Raw genomic sequence first — 23,232 nt, 5'->3', positions numbered from 1 at the left:
TTCAGATAGTTTGGTGAGATAATCAAACCAAATCCAGAAGCTGATATTAGTTGTTGCTTTATGGGGATATTGTGATTTTGAGTTAGGTGTTAACTGGTAGATACTTGGAGATATTTATGGGTCCCTCAAATCCCTTCCTTCACCAGATGGATATGGTGAGAGTTTTACTTTATTTATTTCTGTGCTTGTTGTGTTGCTGGGGACAAATGTAGGATTTTGTTCCTAAGAAACAAGTCATGATCCAAAAGAGAATTGGAGAGGAAACTGAAAATTGTTGTACCAGGGATCATTTTATTATAGTTGTCAGGACTCACACAGTGTGTTTTTGTTTGCTTGTGAATTAGCTGAGATTTCTGTACAGTCCTGGCTTTTAACAGCAAGAGCAAGCACTGAACCATTTTCCAAGGTTCTTTCTTTCTGCTGTGTCTGGGTTTTAGTGGTGAGTTAGGATGTATTTCTAATAAAAATGAGCCAGATTTCAATCCAGAAATGCATCTGGAGGAGCACTGCCATGGCCAGAGATTGGATGGATTGCACCCAAACTGAGTCCGGCCTGCAGTGCACTCCTGTAAGTGCTTGTGCTCTGGGCAAAACTGCTTTGAGAACAGTTCAGGGATCTGGGGAGCTGCCTACAGAAAGAGGAAGGATTAGGATTGTGTTCTTGTGTGATTCCAGAGTAAGCAGCAAGGTGCAGGCTCTTTCAGAAGACACCAGGGTTTTGCTGACCCATGTGGACAGGACCTGTGGGTTTTCCAGGGCAAATATCTAAAACACAAGCCAGCAACTCGCTTTTCCGCTGAAGTTTGTGTAGGGACAAACTTCAGGTGCTGAGGTTTGCTAGGTGCTGTTCTCCCACATCCCTCAGGAATTATGCAGGCAGAGGGATAGCAGCTCTAGCTAACAATGCTTGTCTCTGCTTCCCTCCTTATCAGAATAAAGCTACTTTTGACAGCAGCCCATAAAGGATAACTGCTGTCTCTGGGTGGTTCAGGCTGCTCTGTTTTCAAGGGGACAGGAAAATAACCACCTTCAGAGCTCTCAGGCAAGGTGCTCACTGCTCAGTGCTCCTCTGGTGCTGTTATGGGCTGTTATTATGGTAATTACAGGCTTGGGTACAAAAGAGGGTTTCAGACAGGGCTGAGAGGAGATTGGGACATGGATTATAGGAATCTACCTGGTTATTTGAAATGTGCCTTAAAATGTGGCACACTGAGTTTTAAGTCTGAGCGCTCCTGGGTGAGTGTTGTGTTCTCTGTAGCTTGATCTGAGCTTTTCCCTCCATGGTGCTCCAAAGAGAGTGAAGGAGCTGTTGGGGCAGGGGGTGTGGATGGCATAGCCCCTGGGTGATGGATAAAGGAGTTCTTTTTGCCCTTTTTCCAGCTGAAATGCTGACTCTGTGGGATGCCTCATGTCTGCAGCTCAGCTTTGCTGCTTTGGGGTGAGGTGGGACGTGGCTTGTTAAACCTAAACTGGTGCAAAGATATCACTTCTTTTGCAGTTCAGCTTTTAAACAATTGGATTATGTCTGGTGCATCCTTACAGATCAGCAATAAAACTCAAGCCTGCTGTCTCAGAAGGTCAAACTTGCAAGGTGACTGAGAGCAGGGAAAACAGTCTGGCCAGTCTTGGGGTTTTTTGAATATTCTATGTCCATTAGTGACCCAGAGCACACAGGGAAAGCACAGTGAAGGGGATTGAATGGGATTCAGTGAGATGGCAAGGGAAAAGGGCACAAAACTTAAGACTGTGTTAAATGAGAAAAATTGGAGGTAATTAGATTTTTTTTTCTGAGCTTTCCATGCAGAGATAGGGTGGCAGGGCAGAGTGTAAGGCAGTTGGTGTGTACAAGTGTTAGTGACTTGCTCCTGTGCTTTCCCACTGCCTCAGCCTCAGTGCCCAAGAGAGGGACAGGAGGCACCCTCACAGGTGACTGTGTAGCATCCTCTGTTTGCTTTTGTCCTGTCATCAGAAAACGCCAATTTAAAAGGGAAAAAACCCACCAAAAATAAATTAAAAAAAAAAAAAAGGAAAAGGACTGAAAGCTGTTGGTGGTGCTGCAGATGTTGTGTAACAACACCTGATCCCTTTTTTGAGTCAGAATTTTTCATAAAGCACCTGAACACCTACAGTGGATTCAGTGTGCATTAAAACTCCCCTTTAAGCGTGAGCTTTTCACAAAAAGGTTGTTTTTGCAGCACTTGCATGTGAAACAGCTTAAGAAAAAACCAAAACCAAAAACAGGCAAGTGATTAAAATTCATGTGACATCCTCTAATTTTTACAGCGGCCAGCTCTTTAGAAACTCCCCAGATACCCAATGTGGGACTAAACACACTCAGGTCACTGAAACAGTGTTGCTTTAAACAAAATGAGCAGCATGGAGTCAGTTTGCTCCAAGTGCTGCTGCTGGAGGCGGTGGAGTCAAGTGTTGGGAGGGTGGAAGAGTGGATAATTTGATGATTGTTAGTGGTGGTGAGATGGTGGAATGATGGATCATTTAGTGATTGTTTCTGGTGCTGGGATGGTGGAAGGATGGATCATTTGGTGATTGTTAGTGGTGGTGATTGTTAGAGGTGCTGGGATGGTGGAAGGATGGATCATTTAGTGATTGTTAGTGGTGGTGATGGTTAGTGGTGTTGGGATTATGGAAGGATGGATAATTTTGTGATGGTTAGTGGTATTGAGATGGTGGAAGGAGGGATCACTTAATGATTGTTAGTGGTGCTAGGATGGTGGAAGGATGGATAATTTGGTGATTGTTAGTAGTGTTGAGATGGTGGAAGGAGGGATCATTTAGTGATTGTTAGTGGTGCTGGGATGGTGGAAGGATAGATCATTTAGTGATGGTGAGTGGTGCTGGGATGGTGGAAGGATGGATAATTTGGTGATTGTTAGTGGTGGTGATTGTTAGAGGTGCTGGGATGGTGGAAGGATGGATCATTTAGTGATTGTTAGTGGTGGTGATGGTTAGTGGTGTTGGGATTATGGAAGGATGGATAATTTTGTGATGGTTAGTGGTATTGAGATGGTGGAAGGAGGGATCATTTAGTGATTGTTAGTGGTGCTGGGATGGTGGAAGGATGGATCATTTAGTGATGGTGAGTGGTGCTGGGATGGTGGAAGGATGGATAATTTGGTGATTGTTAGAGGTGGTGATTGTTAGAGGTGGTGAGATGGTGGAAGGATGGATCATTAATGATGGTTAGTGGTGCTGGGATGGGAGCAATGAGTGCCTTGGGACATGGATTGTCTGCAAGGCAGTTCAGGCACCTGCTCTGGTCAGGGTCCTGTCCTGGAGAGGTGCAGTGGGGCTGAGGGGCCACAGAAGGTGTTTGCCCTCCTGGGAACAATCTGAAAGCTGTGCCATGGTCACACAGAAGGACAGCACAGCTGCTGATGGCCTGGCTGATTCTTGCTTTTCTCGCAGAGGAACAAAAGATGCCTTGTGTGCCCACATCCTGGCTCTGATTTCCCTGTGTGTCATCCCTCTGGGTAGGAGCCTGGAGTCTGGCAAAAATTCCCTCTTGGAAACCTGCATTTCTGCTGCAGTCAGCCTGACCTGAGCAGCACATGTTTCCCACTGCTCTGTGCCAGCACTGCCAAGGCTGAGCTGGGGACAGCTCTGAGCCTTCATGGCAAGAAGAACATGAGGGGCTGGAGCGTGTCCAGGGCAGGGAACGGAGCTGGGAAGGGGCTGGAGCCCCAGGAGGGGCTGAGGGAGCTGGGAAGGGGCTGGGCCTGGAGCAAAGGAGCCTGAATGTCACACCATTCAGCCTGGGCCCTGGGTGTGAAATGGCAGCAGCCCATGCCAGGTGATGGACACAAAGGGAGGCCAGTGTCCAGCTCTCACCGTGGCAGAGATCTTGGGTAGTAAAGGGCTTGTGAAAGCCTTCTGAGAAGTGCAAGGACTGGGTCAAGTGCTGTGGGCTTTATTCCCTGGTGCCTCTGTCTGGCCAATGCTTTCACAGGTGCATCCCTGCGAAGCTGTTGTATGAGGCTAGGAAAAAAAATATCTTGGGTCTGTTTCACATGAAACTGCTAATTCCAAACAGCAGAACAGTGTGGTGTTCTGCCAGGAGCACAGAGGGGCTCTTCAGGCCTTACCTGACCCTTGCAATATCAGTGGGAAGGCAGCTGTCCTGGTGACCTGTTGGCTGGACTGGAGCTTCCTGCTTCCTCACTTGAGGATCTGCTCACAGTGTTGTTGGCAGCTCTTGCAGAATGAATAAAATAAGAAATGCAGGAGTGATTTGATGGATGAGTTCAACTTCTGCATATCTTGTCTGAAATGCAGCTCAGTGGGTACCAGATAACCCCTGCCTGGTATCTGCAGCTCCAAACAGGCTCGATATCTGTTGTGTAACTCCTGAACTGTAAATTGTATGGAAATAGGGTATCTCCTCCCTTCAGCCCTAGTGCCACATGCTGCTCCTGCCACCAAACACTTGGACTGCAGACAGGTAAGTCTGTGTAGCAGTGGTTTTCCATTTTTATTGGAAGTTAGAGCACCCAGGCTTTGCACTGCGCTGTCAAAATCTCTGCTCCCTGCAGCCACAGGGGAAATGTCTGTGTCCTGCAGAGAGGCAGGTGCCACTGGGGCTGCCTGAGGTGACCAGGGCTCCCTTTCCTGCTCTGGGGGGCAAGGCTGGAGCTGGAAAAGAGCAGAAATTGCAGCGACAGCCCTGCACACAAGCAAATAGACTCAGGGAGGGGTGTGGGCACAGTGGGGGATGCCCTTTCATAGCACTTCACATTTCAAGCTTTTACAGGAGGATTTAAAGCTGTACAAAGAGAGAGCAGATAGGAGTTAAAAGAGAGATTAACCCCCAACAGAGATGCAAGGGGTCTCAGACTGGCACAGTAAATAAGGCTGAATCCTGTGTTATATTAAAGGCAGGGAAGGGTTTTGTCTCCAGGGGAATGAGGCTGGGTAGGGGCTTGCAGGGAGCTGGGGCACTGAGCTGTGCTGCCCCTCACCAGGGCTGTGCAGCAGGGATCATCCCAAAAGTAAAGCTCTGGTCTAAAAAGGGGACCAGAAGAAAAACAACTCAAGAGCCTTGAATTCAGGAAACTGGAAAAATGAAGGAATTCTCTTCTGTTTAGAGTTAAAAGTGGGATGGGAATGAGGGGAGGAGGTTTTGCAAGAGCTATCCCATGAATGTGATGGCGCTGATCTAAGACCCTAGGGATTGCTTTTCTTCTCTTGAAGTGATATGTAGAAAACATATCTATGGGAGACACTGCAGGAAATATTTCCCAAGAACTGGAGGAGAAACCCTCTGATCTTACTTGCTATGTGAGAGGACAGAGATGCTCTGGGGATAAGTGGCCAGCTAATGAACTTCTTTTAAATGTAATTTGTTTTCTTTTTGGCAATTTGGAATAAGGACTGTGCTATTTGCTAGCAGATTTAATAATAAATGAAACATTTGTTATAGAAAAATAATAAATACTCATAAATGGGACAGACATGGGAAAGCTTAAGGTAGAGAAAGGCCTTAAAGTAATGAGTGTGTGTGTGAAGTATCACTGGAAGGAGGGATAATAGCCTACATCAAACATGTAACTACTGCTGTGATGCAGGAGAACTGCTGGAGCTCTGAGGGGAGGCAGCTGCAACACCAAGTATCATTAAACATTCAAAACAGCATTTATGAGCAGTGTAATTACATGAGAGCCCAGAGACTTGTCACTGGCCTTGCCCACTTCCCAACCACTGCTGGCCACCTCACACCTTCAGTGAACTTCTGGAGGTCTCAGGATGGGGAACCCACAGTGTGTTTCTGAAAATCCCTTTCTGGGGTTCTCCTAATGTTCATCAATTATCAATTAGTCAGATAGCAGTGTGGGGGTTTTCCAAGCAGCAGTAGCTTAGGATTGTGGTCAGTTGTCAGGACCTTCTTTCTGGGACTGGCATGGGGTGGAAGAACAACTGACCTGTCCTCTTGGTACTCCAGAGCCGATCTGCTGGTACAGCATCCCATAGCTCCTTCCTGTGTGTGGTGCTTTTTGGGAGGATGCAGCCCAAGCCTCCTCCCTCTGCAGCGCTCCAGCAACTTGCAGGTGGCCTGGGCTGGAGCCAGGGATGCTCTGTGGTGTGATCCCAGCACAGAACAGAGCATCAGGGTGCCAGAGAGCTGGGAAAGCTGGCTGAGTGCGTGTTTTGCTCTCCTTGGGAACAGCACACAAAAGAATTGCTGACCTCATTTCCATGAGGCTGAGGAGCTCGTGTTCCTCCCCGACGGGGTGTGCAGGGCATCAGTCCTGCCAGAAGGTCATCCAGACTGGACGCAACTCAACATTTCACAGAAACTCAGAGCTGTGAGGGTTTTCTGTGCTGTTGGAGGGGCGTTTCCAGGCGGCTGTGTGGAGTGTTTGGGGACAAGCGGCATGAACAGGGCAGGGCCTGTGGGAGTCCCAGTGCTCCCATGGGGAGAACACCTGGAGCGCTGGAACACAGCTTGTGTTCCTCCCTGATGGGGTGTGGGAGACACCAGTCCTGCCAGAAGGTCACCCAGACAGGACACAACTCAGCATTTCAGAAAAATTCAGAACTGTGAGGGTTTTCTGTGCTGTTGGAGGGGCGCTTCCAGCCGGCTGTGTGGAGGAGAAGCAGCATGAACAGGCCAGGGCCTGTGGGAGTCCCAACGCTCCTGTGGGGAAAATGCCTGGAGTGCTGGAACCGAGCTTGTGTTCCTCCCCGACGGGGTGTGTGAGGCATCAGTCCTGCCAGAAGGTCACCCAGACTGGACACAGCTCAGCATTTCACAGAAAGTCAGAGCTGTGAGAATTTTCTGTGCTGTTGGAGGGGCCTGTCCAGCCAGCTGTGTGGAGTGTTGGGGGAGAAGGGGCATGAACAGGCTGAGGCCTGTGGGAATCCCAGTGCTCCCGTGGGGAAAACGCCTGGAGCACTGGAACATCTCCTGGAAGCACTCTGACCTTTGCAGAGATGCCGTGATCTGCTCCATGGGGTTTGGTCCTGGTGTTGGGAATGTGGCATGGATGAGTGTTAAGGAGAGGGAGCAGCCCTGCCCCGCCAAGCTGTTGGAGCGCGCTGCGCAGGAGGAGGTCAATGCTGCACCTTGCCTGGTCTCCATGTGCGTGCCCATCCTTGCCCATTCTGGGCCAAACTGCTGCTTTTAGGCTTTTCCCCAGCAACTGAGACATTGAAGGCCACATTTTCTGTCTGGCTCCTTGCTGAAACCCAGTGGGGTGTGAGCAGATGGGCTCCAAAGCTGCACAGGGTAACCAGGGGCAGCATCACCCCCAGTGCGTCTCAGAATCATAGAACATGCTGAGCTGGAAGGGACCCATCAGGATGATCAAGTTCAACTCAAGTCCACCTCTTTGGAATCCAACTTGTCCTTTGTTACCAGAATGTATTTTGAAGCGCTGATATGGGTGTAGATTGTTGGTGAAAACAGTGTTATTTTCCCCCACGAGTACATGCCACTGTATCAAAAGTTATCCCTAGAAAAATAAAATTATCTATGTTAAATATAGTTTTCTGTGTAAAAAAAAGAAGGACCAAAAAAAGGTTGTATAGGGTAATGCATGCCATTTATGGAAGGTACAGAGTAAAAAATTACCCAAATGAATGTGCAGCTCTTGAAAATCTGTTCTTGTAGCACTGCTGGCTTCAGCAGCTGCACCATAAAATGTGCATTTGCAGCTGATATTTGAAAATGTAAACAGAAAACAAGTCCTTGAACATTTTTGTTCAACTGGATGAAAAATATCTTGTTGGGTTTCTCTGAGGGAAAAGTGTAACTGCCCCTAAGTTGTGGTTTTCTGTTTGCCTGAGTAACAATGATGGGGATTCTGAAAACCCAAATTAGATCCAACAACCAAAAGAAGCCACTGCCACTCTCATCAGTGATACTGCTCTAAATTCCAGTTATCCCACAGAAATGGGAACAACTCTTGACTTCAGAGACCACTTCAGAGTAGGCTTTTCTCTTGGTTACAATGCTGCAACCCTCTGATTTTGACCTCCAGAGTGCAACTTCTGTTTGTTCATTTGAAAGCATAGTTGTACTTGATGTGTTGATGTCTCAGTTTTGCATCGCTGTCATTATCACTTGAGGGGTGAAACCCAGTGGTAATTAAATGGTTTCTTTTTAAAATGTTATTTATTTTTATTTTATTTATTTTATTTGTTTTAATTTTTAATTTTTATTTTCATTTTTTATATTTCCAGCAACACAGTGCAGTAGCTATGCCCATTCTTAGCCTGTGTGGCACTGACAATGGAGAAATGCATCAGGGCTTTTGTGGGTGTTCTCATTGTGGTCAGGCTCAATTCAAACCACAGTACTTAAAGGATTTTTAATCTTCAGATTGCTTTATGAGCACTAATCCTCCAAGCAACCTGAAAGAAGTAGGTTAAATATGATTTCCATGGTGGAGAGACTTATTGACTCGTTCCACGACACAGAGAATTAGTGTCAGATCTGGGATTAAAGCTGGAGTGACCCCTGACAGTTATTCACAGGGTCTGGCTCTGCCTTCATTTATTGCAGATCCTTTTCCCTCTTGGAAAAGCTGTGTTTTTACTGTAACTGGTTTTGCTCCCGCTGCAGAGACCAGGATAAAGTTGTGCAGTTAAGCTGCTTGCGCCAGTGGTGATTTTCTGAAGGGATGACCGTGAAAACAAATCCTAGATGTTCCAGGTCCCACCTCATGGGTTTGGATTATTGCTTTAAAGAAAGATGACTTTGGAAAAATTCCGGCTGGTGATATATGTGTCCAAAGAATATTTTGGGTATATTTGTCTTCAAATACTGTTTTAAAGCAGTGCTGCTGAAGGCTGAGGGTGTAAATATCTGCACTGAGGTGTCCCTTGTCTCCTCTGTCTCTGGCAGAGCAGTGGTGAGAGCCATCCTTGGATTCAAACCCTTCTTTATTGCAGTGTCTGGACGATCCCCTTTTCTGAAGTGAGGATTTTCCAGGGATGTTCTGCCCTGGATACATTAAAGTGGTGTGGACTGCACATGGAAACACTGAGCAGGGCCACACCTCTGACTGCTCTGATGCTCTGTGTCCAGGTGGGCACCTTGGGGTGTGAATGCTTCTCCACACCTTTCCCAGACTGTTTTGGGGCTCCTCTGAGGGCGGCAGTGTTCTCTGTGTTGCTGCAGGTGAAGGACTGAATGCTTAAGCAGGCAGGGAAATATGTTCCCTGGATGTAAAGGCTGGCAATTAGCAGCCAGTGCTAATCAGCAAAGGAATCTGAGGTGCCCTTTCTCTTCATAGCCAACTGACTTTTGTTTGCCTTGGGCAGCGCCTTTAGATATTGCCTTTCAAAAATGTTATCTATTAGACTTCTAGAGCAGATATAAAGAAGGAATTTCTACAGGTTGCCCAGAGCAGCTGTGGCTGTCTCATCTTTGGAAATGTCTGAGGATGAGTTGGATGGGGTTTGGAGCAACCTGGGGTCATGGAAGGTGTCCCCGTTCATGGCCTTTTCTAGATGGCCTTTAAAGGTCCTTCCCAAGCCTAGCTTTTCTATGATTCCATGCTGTTTCTCATGTGTTGTAAAAGCACCAGTGACCCCCTCTTAGTTTTGCTGGCTGGAGACATCACCCATCTCTTACTGTGCATGGTCTTGAGGGGCATTGCTGTTAAGCTGGCAAACACCTGCAGAAAGATGTGTTACCCACCTCCAAAGCACCTCTGCAGCTGCTGGTGCCTCTTGCATTGAAGAAACTGTTCTGGATCTTGTTCTGGCTGGACTTATGCTCCTTTGTGGTTTTGTTTGCCTCACTGATGTCTGGGGGCTGTAGCCCAGATCATGGTGTGGTTTTCCAGCCTGAGCATCATGTGAGCTGTGAGCCACGGGGAGAGGAGCCCTTGATGTACTTTGTGCACACATAAAAAGCTGTGGTGGGAACCCTGAGTTGCACAGGAGCCTGCCCAGCCCCAGGAGGAGATGGGGCAGTGCTGCCATGCTGCATCAGAAGCAGTATTCACCCATAGACTCTTCATTTTACTCAGGTTCTTTTCAATAATAATTTTCTCCTGCGCCGGCACTGCCAAAATTGAATGTATTTTAAGCAGCCGTGTTGCACACTGTGCCTGCATGGTGGCCAAACATTTCAGTGTCTTTTATTCCACACTGAACACAAACACCTCCTGCCTGGCTTTAACCATTTCTGCTGCCCGAGCATCCTGTACACTACCAGCTCTGTGGGGTTCATCCATCTTCCCCTGCTGGCACCAGCAGTTGGTTAACTTGTACACTGGAAAGGCTCTGCAGCCTTTTTATTCCTGAAAGCTTTTATTCCTGAAGTTGGAAAATAAGTGTCTGAACATGCACTATCCACCAAAAAAACCCGGAAGAGACACATTACTGCAAATGCAGGAGGCTGAGTGGCCTGCTGAGAGCAGCTTTCTTTTCATTTTATGTTATTGATATAATCCAAAAGTTTTTTGATGCTATAGAGAGCTCACCTGGCCCATTTCATATTGCAGCACATTAGCCATCAGGGCAAATTCTTGGGAAACTTTGGAAAAATGGGACCTGGCAGAGTGGCTGCAGCAGCAGTAAATTGTGTTGGCCATAGTTTTGTCACTGGGCTCAGTGTCTTTTGGCAAATGTCTGTTTAAAAGGAGGCAAGCCAGAGGGAGGCATAAAGCACTAAGAATGTCACTTAAAGACATTTTTGTGATGGGATCTGAAGCCCAGGGCAACTGTGGGTCTGGGTTGGTCCTTAGCTGGGCTCTCAGGTGGGTTGGTCTCTGCCTCCCCCAGCCTGGCCCACCCCAACAGCTGGTAATAGAGAAGTAATGAAAGAAGTCAAAATTGGTGACAATAACTCATAATTGTGCACCTTAAAGAGAAAAAAAATGAGTTACCAAATACTACCTTGCAGCAATGCTGTCTGGATGCCAGGTAATGCATCTTTTGAGATTTTGGCCTCATTTAGCTGAAGACTCACTCCCAGATTGGTGGTGCTTTTGTCTTATGGCTTCAAGAGAAAAGTGGCAGGGAAATGTTATCTGAGATGTGCCACTTGGGCCATACCTGTCATGCAGAGCAGGGTGGGAAACAATAATTCTGAAGTAACTTTGAGGCAAGTGTATCTCTAAGCCAAGACAGCTTTGCATTTGCAGAGCTCCTTCTGCAGGGATTTTGGTTGCCACCTCTCCCTTCTGCTTCTCCCTCTCCTCTGACCAAGGACAGCCTGTTCATCCACCCTTGCAGCCCATGCCAGAGCCTCTCTGTGCCTGTTTCTTGGCAGCTGACAGGAATTTTGTCTGTTGGGTCCTGCAGTGATGGCCAGTGTGGGATTTCACGGATGGAACTCAGTCCATGAGTCCGAAACCATGGATCCACTAAGGCTGGAAAAGGCCTCTGAGATCAGGTCCAGCTGTCAGCCAGCACCACCAGCATGTTCACCTTAACCATGTCCCCAAGTGCCACATCCACACTTTGTTTGAACACTTCCAGGCAGGGGCACTCCATCACTTCCCAGCAGCAGCCTGTGCTGGGGCTTGGCAGCCCCTTCCAGGAAGAAATTCCTCCAGATATCCAATCTAAGCCTTCCCTGGCACAGTTTGAGGCTGTTTCCTCTCCTCCTTTCACTCGTTCCCTGGAGGGAGAGATGACAGCCCACCTCCCCGAAGGCGATCAAAGCATGGAGGAGCGTCAGTCAGAGATCAGTCAGGACAGCCATCAGCTGTCCCAGGAGCTGCTGCTGTAGGTTCACGCAGTCCCCTTCTGGGGCTGGTGCTGAGTTTCCCTTCCCCTCTGTGGAGCTGGCACTGCTTTTCCTCTGCTGGCTGCCCCGTGCTGCCAGGAGAGGTTTGCTGCACACCTGTGTGAGTCCAAAGGTGTGAGACTGGCACGTTGGCAGCCCCGTGCCTGGATGCTGCCAGCTGGCTGTGGCAGAGCCTCGGTGGCTCTGCCAAGGCCTCAGGGGTGGCTCTGCCAAGGCCTGCTGAGGGCACGGCGCCGTGACTTAGCAGGAGCAGGCTGTCCCCACCCGGGTGAGTCACCGGGATCAGCACTTTGGGATGCTGGCTCTGGCTCTCAGGAGGGTGTGCCCCACTCACAGCCCATGTTTCTGCACTGCTGCCTGGCTGCTGGGGTGCTTGGAGGCCCCTCTTGCCTTCCCCTTGGCTGGTACCCAGGAGAACTAGCTGGCTAGGGGATGGATTAAGATACACTTTGAGAACTGGTGTCTGAAAAATGGAGAGAGCTGGAAATTGTCTTGTCAGTCTGCTGCTGCTGAAAGTGCCTCAAAGTCATGGCTGCACCAAAATGCTACATGTGACTTGGCTGAGGTTTTTTTCTCAAACCAATTATCCTGAGCCTTGAAGGAATTAAGATGTTTGTGCCTGACAGTGAAGTAATGGTGTTGTGCGTCTTTTGTACTTTGGAACTACAAAAGTGGGGTATGGCAATCATTTAGCCTTTGTCCTCATCTGTTATAAACTTGAACTGAGTATCTTAAACTGAAATATGTTTTGATGGTGTTTCCTGATGTCAAGAGAACTGCAAGGTATAAATTTATTGTTGTACTTGTGCATGGGATTTTCTGTGCCTGCTTTCAGCTGTGATTCATGGAAGCCAGGGCAGAGTCTGGGAAGCTTAAGTTGATCTTACTTAAAAACACACTCAATTATGTCCTTACAGCTTACCCAAGACCTCGGGTATTTTGGGAGCTTATAACAAATCCTGCAGTGAAAACTCTGCACTTCCCAAAATCTGCAGCCAAATTGCAGAGTTGCTGGGTTTGCTGTGTGCTGATGATGCCCTCGGGTGTGAATCCCACTGCAGCAGAGGAGCTTGGCCCTGGACCCAGCAAACCTTTTCCTGGAGGGATGTAGGTCTGAAAATGAGCTCCTCTTACTGCCTTGGCCCTTTCTTTGCCTTGCAGCTCAAGCATGTTAAACAGATTAATTATAGGGAGGTATCTGGTGTGTACCATGCTGGGAAGGACTGGCTATTTCATGGTGACTTCTGCAACAGCTTTTGTGTGAATGATTAATTTTGCAAGGGGAAAAAGGCATTTGGAAGAGCTTGTGCTCTGTGCAAGGCTCAGGAGCTGCATGAAATGGTGCAGCCCCAGCTTCTCTGTGCAAAGTCCCATGCCCTGGAGGTATCTGGTGAAGTACCTCTGCACTCCAGTGACCTCACAGTGCCACAGGGTTTGGGGATGAGTCACTGGTGGGAGTCTGATGTCAGACCTGCTTTGTATTGGGGTCGTCAAAGTTTCAACCAGATGCTGGGAGTTGTGTGAAAGTACTGATACTCATATAATTACACAGGGAATCAAGTGACTTCTTCTGTGTCCCGATTTTAGGATGCTTGATTTTACAACTTCAGTGTTTTTAGTGCGATTTGAGTGTAGAGGAATCTTTCTGAGTAACTGTGTTTTAAAAGCAATTTTCACAAGTTGACTGTGTTTTAATGAGCAAAGTCTCAATTGCTTGAGTGAAGGAGCTGGGAGGGAAAATTAAATATACAGAACTAGGAGCTGAAACTCAGCCAATGCCTGTTAATAGTTCTCCAGACAGATGCCCAGCAGCAGAGTTTGGGTGTTTTGTGAGAAACGGGCTCCCCAGAGACTCAGGATGAGGGAGGCAGTAGTGCTTCATGCAGGGGCTCAGTTCCCACTGCCTCTGCAAGCCTTTGGCGATGTCCTGGAGATGTCCAGTGTCTGGGGGCGTTCTGGAGATGTCCAGTGTCCTCCATGTGTTCTCTGGCAAGTGTCACAGCTATGTATTACTTTCCTAGTCCAGGAGAAATCCAGTGTCTGTAACGTGGGGTGGCCACAGGGCGAGGGACCAGCGACGCGGGATGAGGGTGCAAACAGCAAACAGGAAAATGGATTAACTCAGAGGAGCTTATCATTCATTGACTCTGCTGCTCTGGCTCCCCCCAGGGATGAGAAGAACCAGTCCATCATCGTCAGCGGGGAGTCGGGGGCGGGCAAGACGGTCTCTGCCAAATACGCCATGCGCTTCTTCGCCACCGTCGGGGGCTCCGCCAGCGAGACCAACATCGAAACCAAAGTCCTGGCCTCCAGCCCCATCATGGAGGTAAAAGCTGCTCCCTTTCCTTTGTCCTGATCACTCTGTCTCGCCCTAAGTCACAAGGATAGTGACAAACCTGGGGGTTTACAGCATAACAGCTGTAAATCAGCTGGAGCTGGGCTGAAAGGCAGAGAGGCACCAACAGCCTCCATTTAGACCACCCCAATTGCACCTGCATTTGATGGTCTTAAAGCTGAGCCTGAGTATCCCCACCACATGTCCAGGAGCTGGGCATTGATGGGGCTCCAGAGTGGAGAGCTCAAGAATCCAGCCGGCACTGTTAGTGTTTAATCATCTTCTTCCTCCTTTGTTACTCCATGGTGTGCCCTAATCTCCTTCTTTTGTTGTACAGACATGGAATATAGAAGGAGGGATTAATCTGATATTTAAATTAATTTTTATTTTTGTTAGTTTTCTGTTGCTATCAATCATGTACCGACCTCTTCCCCTAGGCAACAGCAATGACACCAAAGGACACAGTCTTAAGCTGTGCCACAGGAGGTTTAGGCTGGACATTACAGGAATTTCTTCATGGAAAGGGTGGTCAGGCATTGAAGGGGCTGTCCAGGGAGGTGTTGAAGTGCCCATCCCTGGAGGTGTCCAAGCGAAGCCTGGATGTGGCACTCAGTGCTCTGGGCTAGTGACAAGGTGGGCATCAAGCACAACTTGGGCTTGATGGGCTGGGAGGGCTTTTCCAACCCAGTTGATCTGTGATAGGGGAGTAACAAGTCTCATTTTAGGGAAATCCCTGCTCTGAAGGAAAAGAATTCTTCTTATAAATACAAAAGAAAGGGGAAAAGCAGCTTTGTTTCCTTTCACTGAAGCCAGATGGTGAAAATAAATGTCTGAGTGCCTAAATCCCGTTTTCCAAACAGATTTTGGAGCCATGAAGTACCTTCAGCTGATTTGGGCTTTTCCAAATCAGTCCGTGAAGCTCTTCAGACTCGTGTGACTTTCAAGGCAGGAGCCAGCAATGCTGCTTTAGTGCAGTGTGGTGTTGTCCTGTGCTTAACCTTAGGCTTGGCTCAGCCTTTAGGGAGGCTTTCCATCACTTGTGCCAGATTGTCTGACACACAGAGAGGGGGTGAGACACAGCCTGACAAGTGGCAGCACCTGTGGCCTGACACCCATGAGGGTGAGCTGCAGTGTCCAGGCCAGTGGGGCTGCAGGTGAGCAGTAAGAAAAGCCAGCAGGTGTGTGGCTGATGGGGAAATCTGGCTGGTTTCCTACAGGTTTACACGTGGTAAACCCGCTTAAAGTTTACTCCTTTCCTCACCCGTCTCCCCTGCCTCTGTGAAATGCAGCTGCACTACCAGGAGGGCACTTAAAACCATCCAAGAAAAAAATTCATTGTGCACACTATTCTTCTATATGACCCCAGAATTTTATTGCTCTAATTTTCCTGCCTGTGTTCAGTTCTGGATGTAATTTCTAAGTGCTGAGGCCAGGCAACCTGCCTGTCTTTATTGGAAATTGATGAGAACATTGCCTATTCAGAAAAAAAACCATAAAAGAAAACTGCCTGGTTTGCAGAAAAACCCTGAGGTAAATGGGCTTGTGGGGGAAGGAGACCTATCCAGGGAAGCTGCTGGTGTTGACTGAACAAAGGTGGAGGCATCCTATGAGGTGACTCTGAACAAAGGTGGGGGCATCCTCAACTCAAATGTTGAGGCTTTTGGGATGTGGATGGTTTAATTGCTGTACAAATATTTGTTGCTGCTTGTATGCATTTTTCTTCCATAAAAACCCTTTTCAGTGAAGAGTCTTCCCCGAAGTCCCATTGCTCTTCTGCCTTCTGCATCTGGGAAGGGGTTTCCCTCAAAACCCCCTGTGCCTGTTCATATAACACTGATTGCAAATTGAAATGTTAAAAAATTTTTTAAAATCAATTAAAATTTAATGTTTAATTTTGTTTGTTTTATTCAGGCCATTGGAAATGCTAAAACAACAAGGAATGACAACAGCAGCCGCTTTGGGAAATACATTCAGATTGGCTTTGATAAAAGATACCACATCATTGGTGCCAACATGAGGACATATCTGCTGGAAAAATCTCGGGTTGTATTTCAGGTGAGGAGTTGTGGGGCTTTGTCCTTTTTTTCTTTTGGGTGCTGTATCCAGGAATTCAATAGTCTGGGCCTTTTCTGTGGATAAGAAAAAAAATCTCTTCACAAATAGAACCACAGAATCATTTAGGTTGAAGTGACCTCTAAGACAGCTGAATCCAACCATCTCTCCAGCACTGCCATACCCATCACAGAATCATCATCATGGAATGGTTTGGATGCGAAGGGATTTTAAAGATCACCTCATTCTCCCCCTGCCATGGCAGGGACACCTCCCACTGTCCCAGGCTGCTCCCAGCCCCATCCAGCCTGGCCTGGGGCACTGCCAGGGATCCAGGGGCAGCCACAGCTGCTCTGGGCACCCTGGGCCAGGGCCTGCCCACCCTCCCAGCCAGGAAATCCTTTCCAATATCCAACCTAAACATATTCTCTGTCCATGGGAAGCCATCATTCCTTGTCCTGTCCCCCCATGCTCTTGTACAAAGTCCTTTTCCATCCTCTTGTGATCACATTCCCAAGTGTCACTTCCACATGGCTTTTAAACCCCTCCAGAGGTGGGGACTCCACCATGGCTTTTGCAGCTGTGCCAGGGCTGGACAGCCCTTTCCATGGAGGAACTGTTCCTGATAGCCCACCTAAACCTCCCCTGGCACAACTTGAGGCTGTTTTCCCTTCTCCTGTCGCTTCCTTGGTGGACACAGCTTCCAGATGTGTCTTTTGGACTCAGTCTTGGAGTTCTTTATGATTCCAGCCTGATGACCCTTGTCCTGGGCTGTCTCTTGTCCTGCTGTCTCTAGAACCTGTCTTTTTCACAACTTTCTCAAAACTTTCTAATTTTATAAATTCCCACAAGGTGTACCTGGGAGACTTGTTAGATAAGGAGCCAGGGAGAACAAATGGAGGCAGCAGTGCTCAGTTTTGAAGATGAAGAAGGGCAGGAGATGGGCTGAGAAGGCTGATGTCTACCACAGCACATCCATTGAGTTTCTTGTGCAGGCTCAGGAGAGGCTTTCTTAGCTTCTCCTTGGAAGGTAGATCAGAAGCTACTGCAAAAATTTTGTCCTTAAACACAAAAAAAAGTGCTCCAACTATAAAAATCTTAAAAACCTGACAACTTTGAGAAGCTATGAAGAATAAGCCACCTTCTTTTTATATTACTGTGGGTTTGCAACTCAGTGCTTGCTGCTTCATTCATCCAGAGAGGGATAAGATGTAGAAGGTAATACAGAGTTATTTACTTTCTTTGCCTGATGGGCAGTGTGTGTTGGTCAGGTTTGGCACCTCCTTTCTCCCAGGTGGCAAGGAAAATGTCTTTGTGTTGGTGTCACTGACAGGTCTCGGTGGTGGGAGGCAGGGGATGGGACCAGGATGGCCCTGGGCTCAGTGTGAGGGTGGGAGCACTGCTGTGACCCCTCTGTGCCTCTGGTAACTCAGTGTTTCCCCACAGGCAGAGGACGAGCGCAACTACCACATCTTCTACCAGCTCTGTGCCTCCTCAAGCCTCCCAGAATTCAAAGACCTTGGACTCAGTAAGTGCTGGCACATCCCTGTGCCCTGCTGGCTGCTGCCTGGGCCTGAGGGCAGCAGGGGAAGGTGGTGGGGTCAGAAATGCAGGTCCCTGGGGAGGCTGTGTGCCCTGGGAGGAGGGCAGGGGGATGAGACTGCAGGGCTCTGCTGCTGGCTGGAGCACAGGTTTGCTCACCCCATCATCTCCAGGGACATGGCACCTTGGGTGAGGGTGGGTTCCCCCAGAAGCTGTGGCTGCCCCCGGATCCCTGGGAGTGTCTGGGGCTGGGTTGGATGGGGCTTGGAGCAGCCTGGGACAGTGGAAGGTGTCTCTTTAAGGTCCCTTCCAACCCAAACCATTTTGTGATTCCATGATTTTGTAAAAATCAGCAGTGAAATTGCAGTAGCTTCAGCTGCAGTGAAACTACACTGCTGTGGTGTATGCCAGCTGATGCAGGGAGATCATGTGTTAATATTGTACCAACCTTGCATAAGGTGTGTGCTTTAAATCAGATGTGAGTGTGGACTGATCTGGCCAGTGTCTTGGCAGGAGTGGTTGTGTCCTTTGAATTAGTTATGTTTCTTTCTTTTCAATGGCTAACTCCTGGAGTGGGTTGGGTTTTTCCGCCCAGTATTTGCAGCAAAGCCTCAGTAGAACACTTGATTCAGAGGGTTTGCACTCGCAGCAGGTGGCACAGGGATAAATTTTAATTATTTTTAAATCTTGAATATTTGCTGTTGCTTAGGGAGAAAAGCAAGGTTCAAACCAGGCTTTTAACCTATTTTGAACAGGGAGCAAGGCAGGTTCTGATCCCACCACAGGGTCTTGCAGAAGCTGCCATCCACACTACAGTGGAATGGCAGATGAAGAGAGGGGATTTCAGTTTCTGGGTAATCCTGAGCTTGCCTTAATGACCTTTTGGGTCACTGTAGGCACATTGCCTGCACAGAGCACATCACATGGACCCTTTTCAAGAGTTTATGCCATATTTATGTGCTTCATCTTTAAAAACATACCCTGGGTAATGATGATGTTTGCTGGCATCTTAAAATTCAGACACAAACTTTTTCAGCTCCTTCTGGGAGATGAGTTGACGTGTGAGAGCTCCAGCTGTGAAATCACTGCTCTCTTCTTGGGAACATGTGGATCAGGGGAAATACCAGTCTTACTCATCACAGCTCTCTAAAAGCATCATCTGTGTTTGTGTGACTGGCAGGAGTGCAGGCTGAGAGCCTTTGCTGTCCTGGTGCATCACCCAGGACACGTTTGTGCAGTTGTGACTGTGGCTCAGCTTCAGCATCTCAGGGATGAATGTGTAATGGCAACAGCTGGCGGTGCAGGGGGAGTGGGTGCCAGGGCCATTAGCTGCAAGGAAGCCTTCTTGGGTCATTTCTAATCAAAATTTGGTGCCAGTGCTTGTCAGTGTCCAGCTACTCTCCGTGGCTCTTTGCATTTGCTGTGTCACAGCAGGCCCAGGTGTCCAGCAGGTGTTGGAGAAGAAGCAGCTCTTTCCAAAGGTGAAGGGGTGTTCCCTTGGTGTTTCCTGCCCTCTCACCTTGCAATAGCTGGAGGAAGCCTCCCCAAAGCGTTTTGGGGGCTGTCAGATGTGGGGCTGCTCACGGGGTCGGTGGGGATGTGGGTCTGTGAGCTGCTCCTGTTGGTGTGACACAGGCTCAGCCCTTGCCTGTGGGATTGCTGGTGCTGAGCAGGGGGCTATGGGTGCAGAGGTGCACAATTCACTTGTTTTTCTTTTTTTTTGAGTGATGTTTTTAATTTCCAGCTTTGCCTTGGATTTACTGGCCTGCTTGAAGATGACTAGTCAGAACTCAGATTTATTTCCTTGTGTGAGCTGTACTTACCTGTCAATCTTGTCTTCCCAAGGCTTATACAAAACAAGAGGTGTCTTGATGTGAAAATACACTTTTTATTTATTACTCATGGAGGAGGATATATATTTTTCCATCTGAAAACCTAGGAGCTATTGCTTCTCCTTTGGGTCTTACACATACAGAGAATTGTTATTACTTCCTTTTATGTTGCAAGATGCTGGAAAACAAAAAGAGTCTCTAAACATACATGAGCCCAGCAGAGCAAACCAGTGTTGGCTTCAGTCAGAGTGATCCTAAAGGGCTTAATTTTAAACTAGAAAGTAAATATTTGACTTTAAATGGTGATGTGCAAGTGCCTTTTGAAGTGTGGTGTCTGGCTTAATGATGCCTGGGCAGTGGTGCAAGGCAGAAATGTGTTTTATTTGTTTGCAGTGAATCAAAGGGTTTGTGTGGTTAAAATAATTACAGAGATCTTGAAAGACAGAGATTGGAGTCAGTTATACCAGGGATGACTTGAGGCAGGAGCAGATCCCAGTGTGAATGTTGAAAATGGAAAGCTGAGGTCCTGGTCCCATCATCCACCAGCAGCAGCACCAGGCTGTGAGTGTGATGTGCTCCACCATGGGCTGGGTGAGCTCCTCTTGTGCTGGGGGACCAGGAGGGACATTGTCTGCCCGACCCCAATCAGCATTTTCTGCACCTCATTCCTGGTGCTCCAGCAATGAGTGAAATTACCGAGATCTCTGGGTAGCAGTGCTTTTGTATGCCAAAAGGAATCAAATGTTTTTCTTTACAGCCTGAAAGTACAGCTAATGCAGAAGCCTGTGGGAGGCCCGGGAAGGGAGGGGGAGCTTCTGGTGGCAATTTGAGTCAAGAAAAGTGCAGATTGCAGTGTTTTAAAGCTTACCACTAGGCTGGTGGGAAACACAGTAGGATTTTTCTCTCTATTCACCACGCTTGGGAAGTATGTTTGTGTGTGTTAATGAGTGGGTTTTGGCTAATGACTCCTACTCAGTTCAAACCAGGCTGAGGCTGGTGCTGAGAGCTGATTCTGGGTGGGGTGGGGAGGCTGTCCAGGGGCTGGGCTCCCCCAGCCCTCTCAGGGCAAAGCTCTGGCAGTGCCAGGGCTCAGCAGCAGCCATGGGCACACCTCTCCCTGCTCTGGGCCTCCTGGGAGACCTTGTTTTAAGGAGGGGGATTACATGAGCAGCTTTCTTAAGTGGACACAAATCCTGCAATCTCTTCTTGTTTTATTTGCATTGGAAATGCCTCTCAGCCTCCACAGGATTTATTGGTGTCATCCTAGAGTAACTTTGCTAGGGCACAGATGTTCAAGTGGTGTAATGCAGGCACTGTGAGCCATTCTCCATTCCCTTTGCTCCCAAGGATTAAGGCTTTGTGTAGAAAAGGTGTTAAAATACCTGAATCAGTCATGGATGTGTGAAACAGGATGAGGAATTGCTGAAAGGAGTCACCTCAGTGTTTGGAATGGTCTTCCCCCATGTGATGGAGCTGTTACTAGAATCCCAAACACAGCGCAGCGCTGCCCTGACTGCACTTGCTGTGCATGGAGAAAAGGTTCCACCACTGCAGGGAGCAGCTACAGCCACTTACCGAGGCTCTGCTTCACCCACCCCTGAGCAAAGGTGTCCTTCAGGGATGGGCACAGCGAGCACCCAGTGCCCGTTCGGGGGAGTGCTGCAGTGGGGTGCGGATATGGCGGTCTGGGCAGAGAGACAAAACTAGATAAGCTTTCCCATGAATTGGCCTGGGAAGAAGGCTAGGTGAGCTTTCTCATGGATTGGTCTGGGGAGAAAGCTAGATAAGATTTCCCGGGAATTGGTCTGGGAAGTTTTAGGGAGGTGGAGAGAAAGAATTGTAAACTATCTGCAGGTGGTGTTTTGAACAAGTTGTTTTTCTCATAAGACGTTTACCTAAGGATGTCTTCTTAATTAGCCAATCGTGTGAAATGTGTTGATTAAATGACCAATCAGGTCTCCCTGTATCAGAACAGTGTATAAAAGAAGGGGTTCCAATAAACCTGGGGTTTCTAGCCTCTTAACTTCTGACCTAGAAGCTGTGTTTTTTATTATCCGTTCCTGACTCATGGAGACAGTGGGGAGGACTGCTTGCTCACGTTTTCCTTCTCTTTCTTCTCTCCTAGCGTGTGCCGAAGACTTTTTCTACACTTCTCAGGGAGGTGACACGTCCATCGATGGCGTGGATGATGCTGATGACTTTGAGAAAACCAGACATGCCTTCACCCTACTTGGTAAGGAGCTGCTCTGCTTGAAGCCTGCTCGGCAGAAGTTTCTCTCAATTGTTCTCAGTGTTTTGCCAGAATTGTAATGTTCCTGTAGACCTAGCTGGCTTTACTTTGCTCGTTAGTAGGAGCTACAGAAGTGTTTTTAGCAGCTGTCTGTGGAGCAGCAGTGAAATGGACAGGGATGCAGAATTTGAGAAGCCATTCTGAAGTCAGAGCAGGGCTGCAGTATTGACTTGCTATTTTTTACCCTGTTTACGAGCAGGAGAAGAGCTATTACTGTGCAGTTCACCCTGTGTTGTGGTGGAGGGTGATGTCACTTGTTGGATCAGTGTGCTGTGCTGGGCAGCTGATTCCTGGAAATAATGAGCTGAGCACATCCCTGCTGTGCAGAGCCCGCATGCACACGGCAGCTGCAGGAGCTGTGGCTGTGTCCAGCCCCCGTGCTGGCAGCAGGGAGCAGAGCTGTTAAAGGAAAAACAATCTGGAAGGGGAAAACTTGCCCAGTGTATTTGTATTTATCTGAAACCAAGTTTATAAATCCTGGTGAGTCTTGGTACCTCTTGGTTCCATTTCACAGGCTGGGAGGGGAGCTCATGATGTTTAGAGTTGTCTGTGAAAGGCCCTGACCAGCTGTGCCTGCAGTGAGTGTGGGGTCTCACTGCAAGCTGTAGAACTTGTTTCCCCAAAATTTGTCCTCTGTGTGTTTTAGATGGGCCTCATCTGTTTCTCTTTGGGATCTTATCTTTACCCTCCTCTTGTTCAGCTTGTGTGAGTTCTGATACCTACTCAAAAATACCATTCCTGGTTGCTCCAAACTTGCCCACAGGACTTCAGTCCCCAGAGAACTCTCCTCCATCCCCCTGGCATGTTTAGTCTCCCCTTCTCTGGCTCCCCAGGCAGCTCCTCTGTCTCCTTGCTGGTCCCTGGAAGTCCTGTGAGAGCATTTTCCTCTGGGGCCAGTCTGACGATGATTTTCTGTTCTTCGTGTGCTCCTCTCTCTCTGCTTTTCCTCATTTTCCTCCAGTGTTCCCCAGCTCTGCTTCTGTTCATGGCCTGGTGAAATTGCTGCTACAGTTTCCAGTCTTGCCTTTTTGTGTGTAACAAGAAGTCAAATTTGTCTGCAAATCCCCAATCCTAGCCAGGCTTAACTCCAGTTAAGAATTCTGAGTAAGAGCAGAGCATTGCTCCTTTTAGTAACCTTGAAACATTTCTCACTGTGCTGATGACAGAAATGTCCTGAGAGAGAGAGAAAGGGAGGCTCTGGATAATTCAGAAACCAGCAGGTGATGTCTCAGACCTTGGGTGGATAATGAGGACACCAGCCCTGAGCACAAAAGGGACACAGAAACCCAGCTGGGATGTTAAAAAAATGCAAGATACGGCAAGAAGGCCATGTGTGGGCTGCTGCTGAGCAAAGCTCCTGCTGGGAATGCCTGTAAAGAAAAATAGATAAAGCGATATTTAAGTAAAATATATGAAACAATAACATCTTACGCCCCCGGTAAAGACCCACAAGTGGAAA

At 48.1% G+C, this 23,232-nt stretch overlaps 1 protein-coding gene across 1 annotated transcript in view; it reads left to right on the top strand.

Annotated features, from left to right (window-relative positions):
* Positions 1–23,232, top strand: part of MYO5B (myosin VB) — a 149,933-nt gene that overhangs the window by 36,189 nt on the left and 90,512 nt on the right. Inside the window, exons 5-8 of the mRNA XM_059491981.1 lie at positions 13,892–14,048; positions 15,969–16,112; positions 17,556–17,637; positions 21,609–21,716. Of these exons, the coding sequence (XP_059347964.1) occupies positions 13,892–14,048; positions 15,969–16,112; positions 17,556–17,637; positions 21,609–21,716 (491 nt within the window). The remainder of the gene's footprint in view (positions 1–13,891; positions 14,049–15,968; positions 16,113–17,555; positions 17,638–21,608; positions 21,717–23,232) is intronic.

The sequence above is a fragment of the Ammospiza nelsoni genome, chromosome Z (genome assembly GCF_027579445.1).
Source record: "Ammospiza nelsoni isolate bAmmNel1 chromosome Z, bAmmNel1.pri, whole genome shotgun sequence".
NCBI lineage: Eukaryota > Metazoa > Chordata > Aves > Passeriformes > Passerellidae > Ammospiza > Ammospiza nelsoni.
Note: the sequence above shows the minus strand (reverse complement) of the source record. Positions and strands in the feature narration are given on the sequence as shown.